General features: G+C 34.8%; 2 protein-coding genes across 4 annotated transcripts in view; one reads left to right on the forward strand and one right to left on the reverse strand.

Moving 5' to 3' along the window:
• The first annotated feature begins 248 nt into the window (after window positions 1-248).
• LOC110021543 (ALA-interacting subunit 1-like) lies at window positions 249-6,006 on the forward strand. 3 transcript variants are annotated; one of them, XR_002293663.1, is made up of 9 exons: window positions 249-507; window positions 692-763; window positions 842-916; window positions 1,034-1,150; window positions 1,499-1,569; window positions 1,847-2,150; window positions 3,432-3,721; window positions 3,902-4,030; window positions 5,483-6,006. XR_002293663.1 is itself a non-coding variant. In XM_020720081.1 (8 exons), exons 1-8 carry the CDS (start codon window positions 436-438, stop codon window positions 3,954-3,956), a joined length of 1,056 nt encoding a protein of 351 aa, XP_020575740.1. In that variant the 5' UTR covers window positions 249-435; the 3' UTR covers window positions 3,957-4,197. The 3 variants fall into 3 exon arrangements, 2 of the variants coding, with proteins under 2 accessions (XP_020575740.1, XP_020575741.1); XM_020720081.1 differs by lacking the exon at window positions 5,483-6,006 and having other exon boundaries at window positions 3,902-4,197; XM_020720082.1 differs by lacking the exon at window positions 5,483-6,006 and having other exon boundaries at window positions 705-763; window positions 3,902-4,197.
• A 269-nt stretch (window positions 6,007-6,275) lies between these two features.
• The window catches only part of LOC110021439 (ribosomal RNA large subunit methyltransferase I), a 33,918-nt gene continuing 26,823 nt past the window's right edge, over window positions 6,276-13,370 (reverse strand). Inside the window, exons 6-8 of the mRNA XM_020719922.1 lie at window positions 8,925-9,109; window positions 8,245-8,382; window positions 6,276-6,534 (exon numbers count right to left, since the gene is read on the reverse strand). Coding sequence (XP_020575581.1) covers window positions 6,406-6,534; window positions 8,245-8,382; window positions 8,925-9,109 — 452 coding nt within the window. The 3' untranslated portion in view covers window positions 6,276-6,405. The remainder of the gene's footprint in view (window positions 6,535-8,244; window positions 8,383-8,924; window positions 9,110-13,370) is intronic.

Consider the following 13,370-nt stretch of genomic DNA (forward strand, 5'->3'; position numbering starts at 1 on the left):
ACTAAAATCATCAAGCTTTTAAATATTCATCTTTCTATTTATTTCCTCTTTAAATAGCGTTCCAGACTTTGAGAAATTATTGCATCAGGATATCTGATACACATTTGCATCAGGTGTCCAATAACAGGGATCATGTGGTAATTTGGGCCCATTGACATCACGAGTTGGGCCCAAATTATCACGTGACATCCTGTTATTAGACACCTGATATAAATTTAGATGAGGTGTCCTGATATAATAATTTTTCCAGTTTCTTTCTAGAGAAACTGCACCGGACCTGTGTTATAAAAAGCGCCTGCGGTGAGAGAATCTATCGTCCTGCAGACGCATTTTAGCTGCGCGATCGCTTCCGCTGCCTTTTTTTTCTCTGTTATAAAGTTTTCAGGTAAAGAGACAATGATGAATGTTTAATTCTTCCACCTGAGACGATGATGAATGATTCCAGCGCTTCGGCGGCCAGGCCTACTGCGGGATCAGCCTACCGGAAGACTTCAAAGAGACGAAAATGTATGTTTTTTTCCTTTTCTTTTTTCTGTGCTGCATTTGTAGGATTTGTTTTTTTTTTCTTTGATTTGTTGGCTCATTGACATGCGATACCTTGCCCTCTGGCAAAGCTTTTTGTTATCCAAAATGTTCGGTTTTAGTTACCATTTATGTTCATCTATTGGGCCTAACCCTGACAATTATTTAGAAATTGGTTTCAGATTCGAGGTTTACTCAGCAGGAGCTTCCAGCCTGCAAGCCGATTCTCACCCCACAATGGGTATGTTTCATGTATGCTTATTCTTTTGTTGAAGCAAACTAGAATTGTTTCTGATGCAGCGCCTACTGCTTTCTTTAGGTTATCTCATTGTTCACTTTGGTTGGCATAATCTTCATTCCTATTGGCGTTGCTTCCCTTCTTGCTTCTAACGATGTAATGTTTTATTAGCCTTAGCCATTCAGTTTTTATCAGAGTTTTTATCAGTTTTTTTTTTTTTGTATATTTATTTATTAAATTCGATAGTTTTCTGAAAAAATTTCCATTTTGTAGGTTGTTGAAATCGTTGATCGGTATGAAACTGCCTGCGTACCACCCAGTATGATTAATGATAAGGTTGGGTACATTCAGAATCCTGCCATCAGCAAAACTTGTTCACGGATGCTCAAGGTTAGATTTGCAAATTGTCTTCCTTTAAATTATTGCTATTTTGGAAAGAAAATTACTTGGTAGTGAGGTTATCATGATTATACAAGACATAACTATATACTTTGATGTTTTATTGTAATGATCCAATAAACCTTTTTTTTTTAATTCATTGAGCTGTAAATTATTCGGATAAGTAAATAAAGAAAGAGTAAATGCAAAATAGAGCTTTTATTTACACTTATTGAAAATAGGGTTGCAGATGAAAATTGATAACTTTTATTTACAATAATAATCTTCCAAGGTTGTAAAACAGGAATCATCTTCCGCAAGGAGATTCTACAATGCATAATACTTTCTTGTTTCTTACAGGTACCCAAGGATATGGACAAGCCTGTATATGTATACTATCAGCTTGACAACTTCTATCAGAACCACCGGAGGTATTCAGAAAATTTTCTTTTTTTGTTCTTATTATCTTCTATTCAATATCATTCCATTGGTATTTAAATATTAGTAATCATGTGTTAGTCATGTTTCTAGCATAGTTTCTGTACACAAACAATATAAATCTGTGGTACTTATTGATCACATTTGTGTTATTTTGGCCCATTATGACATTTATTATGCTAATAGGTCAGACTTAAATTAAGGAATAGTGAAATTAGTAGTTTGATTCGGAGAGGAATTAGTCTAATCCTTATGGCTAATAACATTCAGGTATGTAAAGAGCCGAAATGATAAGCAGTTGAGGGATGCTAGCAAAGCTTATGAGACTAGCGGTTGTGATCCGGAAAAAGCTGCTGCAGACGGAACTCCAATTGTCCCTTGTGGACTTATAGCTTGGAGTTTGTTCAATGACACATACAGCTTTACTCATGGCAATGGTGAATCACTGACAGTGAACAAGAAGGATATTTCTTGGAAGAGTGACAGAGATCACAAGTTTGGATATGATGTATATCCTAAGAACTTCCAGAGTGGAGCTCTGAGAGGTGGTGGAACACTTGATCCTAAGAAACCTGTATGTGTTTTACAGCATTACAGCCTGTTCTTAGTGTTTTATTTAAAATTTGAAGTGATTCAAAACTTTCTTTTTGGAGTACTATTATCTATAGTCTTTGCAATTGTGTCATTCAATAGCAACTATAGTTCATTTTTCCTCTCTGCCAGTTGATATTGCTTCCAATCCTGCGTCAGTGTTAGTATATGGCTTGTTAAGCTTGCTATTAGATTCTTTGACAAGGAAGATTTCAGTTGATATCTCTTCTAGGAGTGTCAAAGAGACCTGATTTAGTCCTGATTCATCCTTAAACTGACCTTTCTTTGTCTTAGGAATGTCAAATTATATCTACATAAGCTTTGACTAATTTTATTCTAATGAGTCGTCACCTAGCTTGTTGGTCATAATCGCTCCTGATGAACGTTAATCGTCCCAATGTCTTGTTTTATTAATAGCCCCCTAATACTAATTGATTCGTTCCAACTTTAATATCAAGGGTCAGGAATTCAATAATTTCTATCAAGACTCGTCTTTCCTGCACAGATCATCAATATATTTGTCTACCTTTCATGTTAGATATGACACTCTATATTCAGCATTACTTAAGAACCTATATTTACTTGATCAACTTTGTGCCTCAAATCTATAACTTGGAGAAATAACATTCTCCTCTTAACCATTTGGCTGCGCATTTTTTCAACAAAAGCCTTGCTCTAAATATTGAAATGATAAAAATTGGCATCAAGGTAACTTGTGAAGCATGAGATGAACCCACCTTATAATCTCCAGTGATCTTACATTGAACATATGCTCTCATTTCTTCTAATATCTGACCTGTAAGGTAGAAGCTGACATTTTTCTACTTAAATCATAATGTTGCATCTTTAATGATGACAAAATTTAAGTTGCCCCTCTCCATATTGCATCCTTTAATGCATAGAGTTTATTACTTCATTTTTTATAAAAACCAAAGTCCCTTCGCAAAATTCAAGTATTCAGCATTACTTAAGAACCTATATCCGGCCCTTTTTAGCATATTAAATTCTTCTTAAAGTTTTGGTACATTCATATTCAACTTCCAATGCCAAAATTAACTACTTTTACGTTGCTATTTTTCCCATATAAACATAACTATTAATTTAAAGGGCATCATCTGAATTTATAGAATTTGCTTCTTTTTTTCTCTGCACCAAACTCTGCAGAAGCTCAGACTAGCTTTATTCTAACTCTTTATTCAACATGAACCTTATCCAGATTGCATTTCTTACTGTTGTTATTATAAATTTATTATTTATTCGACAGCTGAGCAAGCAGGAGGATCTTATTGTGTGGATGCGTACTGCAGCACTTCCAACGTTTAGGAAGCTGTATGGAAGGATAGAAGTTGATCTTAAAAAGAATGAAATCATTACTGTAATGCTAGAAAACAACTACAACACTTACAGTTTTGGTGGCAAGAAAAAGCTGGTGCTTTCAACCTCAACTTGGCTTGGAGGAAAAAATAATTTCCTTGGCATTGCTTATCTTTCTGTTGGAGGATTGTGCTTCTTTCTAGCAACAGCTTTCAGTGTGGTACATTTAGTACAGCCTAGGTGAGTTTCCTCTACAAATTTCTATTCACAATCTTCATGCATCATCCATAGCTCGTCTATTGAGGAAATTTTCTGTTTCTTATATTACAACAATATATGCTCCTTCTGTATGCTCTTAGAAACATGTCGGGAACAAAATGCTTATTTTAATGTTTTTCTTATTTTCTCCAAATAATGCAGGGAACTTGGTGATCCTTCACTCTTATCATGGAATACAAATTCTGGAACTCACTAGGCTTTCCGAAAGCAGGCTGTGTATTTTGGCGTGGTCTGTTTGTTTGTTCATATATTATTTCTAAATTCATAAAGGTATACAATACTTACAACTTACAACTTTGTTTCTCTTTTTGGACATAAGTTGTAAATGTGAATTTGTAATTTGCTTAGAATTCGTGCAATTTTACCATTTCTTCTACAGAAAATATATGCCCTTTATTTTTGAGAATCTTTGGCTAACTTTGGATGCATTGTAATTTGCTTAGAATTTTTTATGTGATAATAAATATTCGAGTGTTATGTATTTTATTTTATTTATTTATTTTTTTTACACTCTTAAAGAACACACACTGCGTATGTAAAGTCTTGAACTTATGACCTTCTGATTGAAGGACAAAGCTTTCGATCACTAGGACTAGGCCAAGGTCTGGCAAGGTGGGTTGGCAGGATTTGAGTGTTATACATGTAAATAAGAAAATTTAGGCGCTAGATATGTAAATATATAAGAATTATTTGGTTAGAATGCCCTTCTTGAATGAAATCTCCTTAAACTCTTAATTTAAATAAATTCTTTACCTCTAGTTAGATAGTTTTACCCAAGTAATAATAATAATAATAACAATAATACTAAGGCTTTCCGAACAGCACAATGATTTATCCTATTTTACAAAACAGAATAACTAAATTTGGCACAAAAGATTCTTCGTATCTGAATATATGCCAAAATTTTTTGGAATTACACAACCATAATTACATTTTTTTTTATAAAATCATAACATCAAACAATAAACATAACTTATGAATAATAGCAAAAAATTAGGGGTTTTTACAAACATAGCACGCAAAACATTGTTATTTATGTATCTCGTATCCCAAACCCGATTGATGCTTGTTCTAAACTCCTGCCTAGCTGCAATAAATTTTGAAAATCACTAGATCGCAGCAGAAAAAGACTTCTAGAATTCCCATCTTTCTCCTAATTACGTCCTGCTTCTATCAGAAACCCTAGCTTTTCTCCCTTTTCCTGATTTTCCTTCTACCCTCTACCTATGAGAGCTTAAACTTCTTTAATTCCCTAACCTAAATTTAAGGCAAAATGGAGGAAATACGGGATTTAATAACTTGTAGGATTTAGAGATTGTTATTTTTTGTTGATTGGCAGGAGGAGAAACTAGATTTAAGATCGTGCAGGATTTTTAGGTGGTGTTTGGGTACAATCGGGATTTACATTAAATACGAGTTAGCAACTTCAATAAATCCTGCAACGGAGATATGACTCATCGACAACAGAATAAATTCTTAAAATCCGTCTCTCATTCAAATTTATTAAATCCTGATTTATATCACAATAGAGACGGAATGAGATGAAAAGTGACTGAACGCAAAAAAAAATTGATTTGACAGAGCCTTGGATTTAATTTTCAAGATTTAATTTTCAATTTTTTTTTTTGTGTTTGGTTGAATTTAAGTTAAAATCATTTCCAAATCCTATTAATAGTATGCTACCAAATATTGCCTTAAGTCGCTATTTTTACTGCTCGGCAGGATGCCCTCCTCAAAGATTTTAGCAAAAGTGGGGTAGGAGGAAGATGGGAGTTTCAGTGGTCTTTGTATGCCACGATCCTGTCACTCCAGTAGGAGCGATGCGAAAAGAGAAAAAAGATGAGAGTTTTGGAGGCAATCTCGTTGCTTTGGTAGGAGCGGGGAGAAATGAGATGGAAGTTTTGAAGGTTTTTGTACGCTAGCGTCACTGGAGGGAAAAATTATTGGGTCAGCACATCAGATGCAAATTTGCGCCCAATGTCCATATAAAAATGAACACTTGGAAGGTGGGTTTCACTTTTAAAAAACAACAAAAAATGTTTATTTCAGTGGGCCCCATATTTGTAGGTGGACCATTTTAATTTGACACCAGACGCATATTTGCGTCCGGTGTCCTGGCGCAATAATCTCTCCATTGGATAAGGTTTTTTGCTGGAACCATGGTTTTATAAGAGCTTTTCCTTGAAAAAAATGACAGAGGCGATCTAATGAGCTTGGAAACACGAGCGTTATCAGAAGCTGGTTTCACCCGCAAATTTCATAATATTAAAATTTGGGTTGAGATATGTAAATAACAATATTTTATGGGTTGTGTATGTAAAAGCCCCAAAACAAATATTTGAATTGTACATTATTTAATAATTTTAATCTACCATTGAATGAAATAAATCAAGAGATCTTGAGCCAAATTTAAACATGCATGCCAGTATTACATTATCTCCAATCATAAAATCATTGGTTTCAAAACTAAAACACAATAATATGCATGAATTAAGAAACAAAAAATAAAAGCCTATATATCAAATAGAGTTCACGCAATTTTAAAAAATAATACAAAACTATTGCTCTTCATAAAATTTTAGAACTATAATCATCATCATCTACAAAACTAAACGAACTTGCATATGCAGTTTTGTAAAAAATTCTCACAGTACTCTGAGCAAGTAATTGGTGAGATAAGCACCTTCTGGGTATGATGGATCGATTGGATGATCACAAGCAGCTCCTGCATGGCGCAGCACTGTAAGCTTTCTACCCGCCATTGTCGCAGCTCCCTAATTACAAATTATTTAAAAATAATAACAATGTCTTTGATAAATCTTAAATCCTTAGAGGATAGGAAACAAGAAAAAAAATCCAAATAATATGCTTTAATGTCATTAGTGTATGTCCCAATTCATACATATATATATATATATATATATATATATATATATATATTAAAAAATGTGCTCTGTTTCAGTGAAGAAACCCGCTGCTTTATTGGGGAAAAAGCACTTCTAATATTCTGAGTAGCAGTAATAACTACATTGAAATTTTTAAATAAAGGATACTATTTAAATAAGAATTTACATTACAATTTTGCTCCAGTAGAATAGTGCTTAATGTAATTGTCATAATAGCTATATTTGTGCTGATCAATCAGTATATGGGTTGTAAATTTTATATACAACTTAATTTTCACAATTTCAAAAAGGTTCTGAGAGCTAGGAATAGTATATATTTGCTTTAGTAAATAAAAGAAAAAAAAAAATTGACAAGCTTAATTGGGGCGTACAAAGACATTAGGTATTAGATAAGTAAATACATAAGAATTGTGTGGTATGTATGTAAATTTCCCTAAATCTAAGGATCATTTTGATCATTTACCTTCATTAAAAGTATCAATTCATAATACTTCGTACTTCTCTTCACATATACATCCAACGCAAAACCATCGTTGAACGTATTCAATGAAGATAACTCGTGTGTTTGTGAAAACTGAATCTATAACAGAGTTGGTTACAATTTAGTTGGTGCTGTGGAAATGGGGAATAGAAATTAAATCTAAATAGCTTGTGGGTAATTTAAGCCAATTTTCCTTTCCTATGGGGCGTGCATTATTTGATCAAAACTGAAAAATCAAACTGAACTAAATAAATTTGGTTGGTCGGTTTGATTTCAAAAGCGCATTTTGAATTTTTATTTGAGATAATTACATACAAACCACTTGAAACATTGATATTTACAAATTAACCATCCAAGTGATTTTTCTTAACTGTTGAATTGATGTATTTATGCTGCCATGACAAAACTATTGAAAATTTAATAAAAATGAAAAATACGGGTTCAGTTTTTATCATGAATTTTTATATTTGAGAGAATTTGAAAAATGGATAAGAGAGGGTGGTTTGATTTATAAATTCCAAGTTTTTGGTGGTTGGTATATAATTGCCCCTTATTATTTTAAAAACTTCAATGAACAATTTTTATTACAGGCTTGGTTTTAGTTTTTCCTTAACAGAATAAACCAAAAAAACTGAAAATTTTCAAAATTAAATGGAGGGTTCAATAAAAAAAAATTAATATTATACATGTAAGATATGTAATTTTTTAAATATATTCGTAACAGGACTCCAACTAATAACTAAATTTTGGTTTGCTCGTAACGGAACGGTTTTATCAAAATTTTTATTAGTTTGATTTTTCAAAATTTGGATTTCAGTTGCAATCTATTTGACCAATTTGAAAACCGATCCTGCCAAATATTCACCCCTATTTCCTACTACCCTATTTCCTACTAGTATGGATACAGAAACAATTCAGAAAGTGTTTACTGGAAAAGAAACTCCTCATCTTAAAATCTCATGCTCAAAAGCAAATAAGAGTGCCCAAATGCGCAGCACATTGGTTGGAAACAAACGAAAAATCCTAAGATGATGGGTTCGAGTGCTCACCCCGCTGAAAAAAAAAAAACAAAAACAAGTGGGACTATGATGACTTGCCTGAAGGGTTCGTAAAAATAAACCACTTTGGGTCATAGCTCCAGAACAAGAACATGTCATGAGGAGGCCGCCTCTTTTAGTGATCTGCATTGCTAGAGAATTCAAACTCCTATACATGCCAGATGCGTTTTGCAGAACCTGCAAATTTGACCGTTATAAACGAAGGGAAGGAATATAACCAGTTTTATGTTTCTATTGTATTATGTTTAATAAAACAAAGAAACAAAGCTAATGGTTAGAACCAACTAATCAAGACAATTATGCCTGAAATACAAAAAAAAACAAACCCCTGCTTGCTAGGACTGATTACATGGTGCGAGAAGGAGACAGAGAGCAATCAATAACAGATTATGAAAAAAAAAACAAATATACTTTACGAAAGTTAAATTTTTGCAGAATTAATACCTATTCAGTATTTATGTTAGAACTCGTAAGAATTTCTTAAATAGGGAACAAGCCTTAAACTGATTTCAAACTGAAGCTCCTGCTCTTGAAAGAATGAGGATTGGATTACCGCTTTTACATTGAATTTTAAAGAAGAAAATGAATATATGAATATCACAAATTTGGATTAGTTACTAAATAAATATAAAGAGTATAAAAATAGGATAAAATCTTTAAAAAATAAAATGATATTACTCACAAAAGTTTAGTTACGGAGTTGCTCAGAAGCAACTTACCTTTTTACGAGGTGCTAGTTTTGGAGGATCCAGGATGACTAAATCCCACATTTCATTTTTGGATGCAGCCATTTTCATAAATTCTGCAGCATCTTCTTTCAAAAAGGAGATTCTGCCTGGATCAAGATTATTTAAATGAACATTTTCTTCTGCAAGTTCCAAGGCAGCCAATGAAGAATCAAGGCCTGCACTGAAAGGCATGGAATGCAATTAATTGTTGATATGCATAATAAAAAAGTGCAGCAATCTGCAAATTTTGGAACAAACGATGTGATTTTGAGCATTCATTATTGCTGGCAATCTCGTGCTTGAATGTATAAAGAAAAAAAGTGAGCTTGCCACAACATTCAAGTGCGAGTACGTGCTTTTCTTAACGCGATAGGAAAAATCTGTTATATTTGGGTGTTTTCGTGCAAGTGAAACCTTGTATGTGTTTTTCTTAGCGTGGTATAGAGGAGGATGCTTGACAATATTTTGAGCAAATAAACTGAATGCCTCTTCCTTTGCTTTCATTCCAATAAATAGTAGTTTATACAATCTATTTTAGGTCGATCCCTGATGTAAACCAACAGAAATAGGAAAATATTTTGTCAATCCTCCTTCAGTTTGAACACAAGTAAGAGCTCTAGTATACATATCTTTAATGACTTGAATATAAGTCATATCAACACCTTTCTTCTCGAGAACCCTCCAAAGGATATCCCTTGGAAGCTTTTTCTAAATCAATAAAAATCAAATATAGATTCTCCTTATTATTTCTGAACTTCTCCATCAAACCTCTCAATAAATGTATAGCTTGACAATATTTTGAGCAAATAGGCTCAATGTCTCTTCCTTTGCTTTCATTCCAATAAATAGTAGTTTGTACAATCTATTTTAAGTACATAATATTCAGTATAATCTAATTTAAGTAACTTAATAAATACATATTTATAATCTAAATATTCAACTAAAAGGAGAGAATCCGTGTAATTATAATATTTCCTTAATTCCTGATTGATATCCCCCTTCAAATTGATGTTGGACATCAATTTGCTGACAAGAAACTGACTGCAGTATTGCGAAGAAGGAAACTCTTTATTATGTCTGATTTCTTTTATTCCTGATTGATATCCTCTTTCAAATTGATGCTGACTGGTCAAAAAACATCAAACTGATCAAAAAACATCAATTTGCTGACAAGAAACTGATGACGCTGTCGAGAAAGAACTTTAGTAACTGTATCGGTCTTTTGAATATTAGAAGTGATATGAGATTGAGATATAACACCATCCTCATAGGCTTCTCGAATGGAATGCCAGTCTACTTCAATGTGTTTTGTGCGCTCATGAAAGAAGTGTACTAGTATTATCTGCATGAAGGGAATTAGACTCAAGTTGAAGAAAACCAAGCTCAGCCAGCATGCCACGAAGCTAAATGATTTCAGAACAAGCTGAGGACATAGTGTGATATTCTGATTCAGTAGATGACTTAGACACTCGATCTTGTTTCTTGATCTTCCAAGAGATTAAAGAGTTGCCGAGAAACATGCACCATCCAGTAATAGATTGACGTGTATCAGAACAACCAGCCCAATCGGCATCACTACAGGCTGTTAAGGTGATAGGAGATTTTGCAGAAAAGAACAAACCACGATGAGAAGTACCTTTTAAATATCAAATAATACGTCGAACTGCAGCTAAATGAAGATGTATCGGGGCTTGCATAAATTGACTGACTTGTTGCACAGCAAATGAAATATCAGGACGCGTAATAGTCAGATAATTGAGACTATCAACCAGTTGTCTATATAGAGATGATTCAAATAGAAAATCACCATCATTCTATTGATATTTGACATTTACCTCCAAAGGAGTATTAGTAGAGCGACCATCTTGAAGACCAACCAAAGCAATGAGTCTCTTCGTATAGTTGTGCTGATGAAGAAAAATACCAGCGGCAGAAGAGTGAACCTCGAGTCCTAAGAAATAAGTTAATGACCCTAAATCTTTCATATGAAAAGAACCCTGAAGACGTTTCTGTAGCTGAGACATCAATTGATTATCAAATCCTGTGATGATAATATCATCAACATATACTAATAACAAAACAATTCCCTTGTTAGTCTTGCAAAGAAATAATGATGAATCATACTGACTTTGTATAAAAAGAGAAGCTAAGAAGGGTATTGCGAAACTTTTCAAACCAGGCCCGTGGAGCCTGTTTCAAACAGTATAGGGACCGTTTGAGCTTACAAACATCATGTGAAGGTGTAGAAAATAAGTCTGGAGGACGAGTCATATAAGTCTTCTTTGAGATCCCCATGTAAGAATGCATTCTTAACATTCATCTGTTTTAAGAACCAGCCTTTAGATGCAGCAATAGATAATACCAGTTTGACAGTTGTCATCTTAGCCACAGGTGCAAATGTTTTGTCATAATCAATCCCGTATTCCTGTCGATTGCCAAGAGCTACCAATCTTGCCTTATATCTGTCAAGAGAGTCATCAGATCAGAGTTTAAGAGAAAAAACTCATTTACAACCAATGGGTTTAACACTTGTAGGACATGAAACAATATCTCAGGTGTGATTGTTTTGAAGTGCCTGAAGTTCCTCTTTCATAGCTTTGACCCAACAAGTCTGTTTAGCAGCTTGAAAATAAGAGGTAGGAACAGTAGTATTAGTTAAAATTGCAGACCAATCGAGGCAATCAACAGACCAATCGAGAAAGATTGAAGTTTACTTTCCCTTAAAGAGTATACAACTTAGTAAGGAACTGCGCTAGTATCCACCATGGGTAGCTTAGTGAACACCCACTGGGGATATAGAAGACGTCCGCTAGGGATGAGCAAGAAATATATTTATCAAAGATTTATTTGTGTGTGTATTTTTTTAGAAGTTTTGAGGAAGAAAAGCACAGAGACTCATCTTCAAGTCAAGAGCTAGTCAAAGACACAACTACACCACTTGAGGTATATGGTCTCAGTGGTAGCAAGTGTCAAAAGAGAGTATAGGATGTCGTGTACACTTAAAGATGTCTTATACCTAGCTCAGACATATGTATAGATTCAACATATACCCGTTAGGGGAAGGACGGTATGAATCTAGAAGTATTGTCGTGATTCAGCCGAAATGTGGTAATGACCTGACCGGTATTGTCGTAATTTGGCAAAGGATTGTCATGATTTGGCAGAGAGTTGTTGTGTATTGACAAAAAGTTTTTGCGTAGCTTCGGTGGGGCAGAAAAGAGTGTGTTTTTCATTTGGTGTATGTGTAGTCTGTGCTGACGTAGCGAAGTGTGCAAATTTTAGTTTGGTGTGTGCGTAGTCAGTGTCGACGTAGCGTGAATGAATTTTTTATATGGTGTGGATGGAACAGGTGCCCCAAACGCGTTGTGAGGTCTCTTTTACTGTTTTGATTTTATCACATTAGGAAGGAATGCATTAAGACTGATATCCAACCCAATAAGTAGCAAGTGCCAAGAATGGGTGAGGACAAAGCTGCCCCAGGTGCTAAAAAAAGATGAGGCTATGAAGCCCATCATATGTGCTGAGAAAGGATGATGCTATGAAGCTTATCCCAGTTGTCGTGAAAGGATGAGGCTATGAGGCCTATTATATGTGCTGAGAAAAGATGAGGCTATAAAACACATCGTATGTGCTGAGAAAGGATGATGCTATGAAGCTTATCCCAGTTGTCGTGAAAGGTGGAGGCTATGAGGCTTATCATATGTGCTGAGAAAAGATGAGACTATGAAGCCCATCATATGTGCTGAGAAAGGGAAAGGATGATGCAAAGGATGATGCTATGAAGCTTATCCCAGTTGTCGTGAAAGGATGAGGCTATGAGACCTATTATATGTGCTGAGAAAAGATGAGGCTATGAAGCCCATGGTATGTGTTGAGAAAGGATGATACTATGAAGCTTATCCCAGGTGCTGAGAAAGGATGAGACTATTGAGTTTATCCTATGTCGCTGAGGAAGGATGAGGTTATGAAGCTTATCCCAGGTTTCTGAGGAAGGATGAGGCTATGAATCTTATCCCAAATGCCGATGTTGAGAAAGGTAAGGCTATGAAGTCTATCCCAAATACTGAGAAGGATGGGGCTATGATGTCTATCCCAGGTTGCTGAGGAAGGATGAGGCTATGAAGCATATCTCAGGTGCTGAGAAAGGATGAGACTATGGAGTCTATCCCAGGTTGCTGAGGAATGATAAGGCTGTAGAGTCTATCCCATGTGCTGAGAAAGAATGAGGCTATGGAGCCTATCCCAGGTTGTCGAGGAAGGATGAGGCTATGAATTCTATCCCAAATGCTGAGGAAGGATGAGGCTATGTTACCTATCCCAGGTTGTCGAGAAAGGATGAGGCTATGAAGCCTATCCGAAGCCTATCCCAAAGATGAGGCTTTGAAGCCTATCCCAGGTTGCTGAGGAAGGATGAGGCTATGGAGCCTATCCCACGTT

This window comes from Phalaenopsis equestris, unplaced genomic scaffold (assembly GCF_001263595.1).
Source record: "Phalaenopsis equestris unplaced genomic scaffold, ASM126359v1 Scaffold000134, whole genome shotgun sequence".
Taxonomy (NCBI): domain Eukaryota; kingdom Viridiplantae; phylum Streptophyta; class Magnoliopsida; order Asparagales; family Orchidaceae; genus Phalaenopsis; species Phalaenopsis equestris.